Source organism: Eptatretus burgeri, chromosome 5 (genome assembly GCF_056783735.1).
Source record: "Eptatretus burgeri isolate ZD-2024b chromosome 5, Ebu_testis_v1, whole genome shotgun sequence".
Taxonomy (NCBI): Eukaryota; Metazoa; Chordata; class Myxini; order Myxiniformes; family Myxinidae; genus Eptatretus; species Eptatretus burgeri.
Genome location: NC_140965.1, coordinates 9274191 through 9279521, shown reverse-complemented (window position 1 = coordinate 9279521; position 5331 = coordinate 9274191). Strand labels below are relative to the sequence as shown.

Sequence of the window (5331 nt, the reverse complement as noted above, 5' to 3'; positions counted from 1 at the left end):
CATATTGTCAAACATTTCCAGCCGGATCCTATGAAAACTATCGGAGAAGATAGACTTTGAATGAACCCTGGTCGAAAACAATAAAAAAACGAAGTTCGTTATATCTCAGAGACGATGAGTCAGATACACATGAAACTGGTATGGTAGGTTCATGGTATATCCATGGTATGTCCAAGTTATGTGTGAGAAAGAAGCGTTGCCATGGACCCCTCCGTTGACTAGCAACGGCCGAAAAACCTCTAAATGTGGGGGTATTTTAACGAAAAAACAATCTGCAGCATTAACCCTTGACGCTAGAATCATGAATTTTCTTGTGCTTAATCCTCAGGTCATTCCCCATCGAACAGGCGCAATGCTTCAGGTTCTATTGGGTAGTCGACTACCCATGTCCGCCTACCGGCTTGTCTGTCTGTCTGTCTGTCCCGATCATAGCTTCGTAGGTTTTGATCCGATCCTGATAAAATTTTGGTGGGAGGTTTATATCATGATCTCGTTGTGTTTTCCTGAGAATGGGGGTGGTGCGCCCATTATGGGCAAAGCCACGTCCAAAAAACGTGTTCTTAGGGGGTAGCCAATTTCAATTTGCATCTTCTCCTCGGGGGTTTGTCGAATCTGACAGGGGTTTCGGTATTCGGTTAGCCCAATGGCGCCTGCATAGCCCCACGGATCTCTATTTTTCATTTTCAACCCAAGGTCAAGGTCACGAGGTCAGGAACTTCGAAAATTGCGAATTTTTACTTAAAAATCCATCTTCTCCGAGGGGTTTGTCGAATCTGGCAGGGGTTTCGGTATTTGGTTAGCCCAATGGCACCTGCACAGCCACACCAAGCTCGATTTTTCATTTTCGTCCCAAGGTCAAGGTCACAAGGTCACGAACTTCGAAAATTGCGAATTTTGACATAAAAATCCATCTTCTCCGAAGGGTTTGTCGAATCTGGCAGGGGTTTTGGTATTTGGTTAGCCCAATGGCACGTGCATAGTCCCACGGAGCTCGATTTTTCATTTTCGTCCCAAGGTCAAGGTAACTAGGTCATGAACTTAGAAAATTGCGAAAATTTACATAAAAATCATCCGATCGCCCAAACTTTAAGAGCTCGGATGACAATCTTTTTATGCATAATTTTGAGGTCATTCTCCACCTAAAGTCTTGAAACCATTTTGCTCTATCTCGAACACCTTGCCCGTGGCGCCCCCTTCAAGTTTGTTTTTACGCTGATTTCATCAAAGTATGGATAATAATCCGAGGAGTGCGAAATGCCATATAGCCTATATGACGTTATATTGTTCCTGGAATGTTCCAGAGGAAGTTTTGCACCAAAGGTCATAATCCTTGACCTTTGACCTTTAAAGGCCACAAAGGTCAAATTTTCGAAGTTGTGGGAATCGAACCGGGTTTTTGACCTTCTTCGACGAACTAACTCCAATAAGCTATAGCACGTATCCTGTTTCCTTATTTTAATGTACACAACATTGTTTTGTGACCTTTAAAGGTTATGCAAAGGTCAAATTTTGAAAGTTGTTGAACGAAACCAGGTTTTCAACATTTTGCAGCTAATAACCTGTCACCCGTCCCACATTATGTTGATTATTTTTTATAACTTGGTCAAACATTATCACATTGTCTCATCCTTGATTTCTGAAACAATCTACATCGTCAAATACCGCTCGTGAACCATCGTCACTTCAATGCTTTTTTTTTTTTTTTACTGATTATCACTCTTGTTCACCATCACAAAGCCAAAATGATCCATCCGTCCATTGGGACCATACTCTGCGCAGAGCGTTGCTGCTGCCTAAGCAGTCTCCTTGGCTATTGGGTACAATCCTGGACAGGTCACCACTCTGACACAGTGTACCAGCATGCTGGCACTCATTTTGCCGACCTCGGAAGGATAGCAGGCAGAGTCAACCCCACCTGGTATTAATTCATCAGTTAGTTGGATTTGAACTCAGGATCCTAGGATCCCAAGCCCGCCACCCAAACCATTAAGCCAACACCAGGCATTCTCCGAAATGATGCCAATGGAAAAAAGGCGATGCCCCGGGAACACTCATTCAGAACGTTTGTTTGAGTGAGATGTTTAAAACAATACGTGTTTTCCTGATTAATTGGCACTTTCATTCACCGTCAGACACTATCATTTTGCAATTTCTATCATTTTTTTTCGCTTCAACGTCTGATCTCCGGCAACATAAAGCAAATTCAGAACATTATTTTTGGATATAAGTATGTGGATGGCAAAAATTAATGCTGGGGAGTGAGAGGTAAACATAAACGAGCATGCAAGGCAGCACTTTGTTTCCAATACACCGCCCAAATAAAGGGAGGTTTTCCACGGATCTCTGTTCCACAGCTCTCTCTGCTCGTTCCTGGAACATAAAACAAGACTTCATTATCTCCACCACCGAAAGTGGAAGGTGGTTATGTTTTCACCCGTCTGTTTGTTTGTGTGCAGGATATCTCAAAATGTTGTGGACAGATTTGGATGAAACTTGGTAGACAGGTTAGGTGTGTGAGAAGGACGAATTGGTTCGATTTTGGTGAAGATCCGGATCCAGACATTGACAAAAAGGTCAACATAGGCAACATGGACCAAAAAGTCAACATCGGCCAAAGGTCAACAACTAAAGTGGTATTTCTAAAATCCTCAATTTTCATCCGATTGATTTGAAATTTGAAGAGAAGTTATATTTCAGGTCACCGAATTCAACCACCAATTATTTTAGAGGTCCACAAAGGTCAAAAGGTCAACATAGACCAAAATGTCAACGTAGGTCAAATTTATAAAATCATCAATTTTAATCCAATTAACTTGAAATTTGAAGAGCATTTGCATATCAGGTCGCTGAATTCAACCTCCTCTTCATTTTGAGGTAAACATAGGCCAAAAGGCCAACATAGGCCATAAGGTCAACACAACATTGGCAATTATTTTCTTTGTTTGTGAAATTGTCAATTTTCATCCGATTGACTTGAAATTTGAAAACCATTTGCACATCAGATTCCTGAATTCAACTACCGATTAAGTTTGAGATTAACATCGGCCAAAAGGCCAATTTGGGCCAAATTTTCTAAAATCCTCATTTTTCATCCGATTGACTTGAAGTTTGAAGAGCATTTGCATATCAGTCCAAATAATACAACCACCTTAAAAAAAATTGAGGTCAACATTGGCCAAAAGGTCAACATAGACCAAAAGGTGAACATCAGCCAAAGTTCTAACATCCTCAATTTTAATCTGAGAAACTTGAAATTTGAAGAGCATTTGATATCAGGTCATTGAATTCATCATCCTATTTTTTTTTGAGGTCAACATAGACCAAAAGATTAACATAGGCAACATTTCTAAAATTGTCAACTTTCATGCAATTGACTTGAAATTTGCAGAGCAGTTGTATGTCAGCTCATTGAGTTCAACCACAACTTCATTCAGTTTTGCCAAGCGTCACTATTTGAGTGATTTTTTCATTGTAACATTGATGTTTGTCAAAAATCAAAGTATGGAATTGAGTTGAAAATGAAAAATACAGCGTTTGGTTCAAAGAATGCATGAAGTGAAAATGGTGATCATAAACAATGACAAGTGAGTTCGGTCAATAGTCACACCTGAGGGATCTTGAGCAACACAAACCTGGAAGACAATTTGCTCAAAATGAACAAAGTAAACCATTGAATTTGCTCAGATATTTTATTGTAGAATGATCCAAATAACTTTTCCAAAGTACAAGTTACCTTAAGGTCTGAGTGAATCAAGTACAGGTACTATAAAGGTAAGATAGCTACTACATTGTGTTAGCATGACTTCTGTAAACAAGGTATTAGAGGTTCTCATGGCAGGGAGTTTTCCACCTCGAGTTGAGCTTTTGCTGTTCAGGGTTATGGATTCACGATGCAGGACGAGAGACCCAGACTTTGTTCAGTGCAGTCGACAAGCTCGGGGTCACAAGCGAGGCATTTGCATGTAACTGCTGAAGGAAACGTGAAGAATGGGTCTTCATCCAGAGTACAACCGCTTATTAAGCTTTCCAGGTAATTGAACTTTTCATACTGACAGGACACCTGCAAATTCCTCTTCAGCACGTTTTTCATATTGGGGTCCTGGCAACAGGACGCAAACACAAATAAATGACTAAATACCCGTGCAAGACCCATAGATACACATAAGACTCACAGATAAGGTGTGTGGACATTGAATCGGTAACAACCCCATCGTAAGTAAAAATTTTGGAGAACATGTCCGACTGAAACTGCTTCCAGCTTTTAGTGGTGTTGGTGTTGCTTACCTACCCATGTTCTGCAATATCCACTGCAGATGCTCACATTGACAGCCAAGCACTCACTACACTGGGTCTTCTCCACAAACATGGTCACGTTCTCGAGGTCACAGGCTTGGCTTGCTTGCGAGATGAGTCCCATGATGAGCAGAACTATGGTTCGTGTAACCATTGCGTCTGAAGGATCGTCCAGGAGTGGAAGGTGGGATGAACAACCAGACAGATGCTGAGTAACATTATGTTGTTTCCTCCAGACATGGGATTATATATCGAGGTAAATGATATGGGTAACCCAGGCTAAGCGGATATACTCCTCCCCCTTTGTAATTCTGGTAACGATCTCTTCTGATAACGTTGGTAGAAGTGAATTTCATCATATTACTCTTGTGGAACATTTCAAGGTATAGTTTTACGTGTACAGTGATGAATGAAGTAAACTCTGGGATGTAATTTAACTGCATCATTTTCAGTCAGACAATGCTTGTACTGTACAGATGGAACTATGGAAGAAGGAAAGGTGATGAAGCTCATGTTGTTGTAAGACATTTGGTCAGAAAATTGCTGAGTTGCGTAAGTGAGACAATCAATACATCACATGGGTCATGTGATTGAGGAAGGGAGATACAATCATAACACAGCAAACCGAGTAAGATAGTAATGAGGAAAAACTGAAATGGAAAATAATGGATCAATATTTGACAAAATAGCAGAACCGTGCATGGCCATTTGGAGTTGGAAATAGATGGATGTCAATGGTGTTGGCCTACAAAAGATTAGCAAAAAATATATCTTTAATTACTACAGTTGGGGGGGTAGTCTGAGACTCGGTGATGATCCTGAAAAGAATCCTTGGAACAAAACTCGAAGAACCACAAAGCTTCTCAACTTGGTAAATGAATCGAGATCCTTCACCAAAAGGAAGGTGGATATTTCAAGTCCTGGGAGGACTCGATTCCACCTTTTGAAACCCGAATTATGGAGAAAACAATCAATGACACACACATACACACATTTATATATATAAGATGATGATAACGGTCGAAGTACCGATCCCTG

At 40.7% G+C, this 5331-nt stretch overlaps 1 protein-coding gene across 1 annotated transcript; it reads right to left on the bottom strand.

The window, feature by feature from the left end:
* Nucleotides 1–3658: 3658 nt before the first annotated feature.
* LOC147025817 (follitropin subunit beta-like) lies at nt 3659–5325 on the bottom strand. The gene is made up of 2 exons (XM_085880649.1): nt 4289–5325; nt 3659–4099 (listed from the first exon to the last, which is right to left on the bottom strand). Exons 1-2 carry the CDS (start codon nt 4445–4447, stop codon nt 3878–3880), a joined length of 381 nt encoding a protein of 126 aa, XP_085736775.1. The 5' UTR covers nt 4448–5325; the 3' UTR covers nt 3659–3877.
* Between the last annotated feature and the right edge of the window lie 6 nt (nt 5326–5331).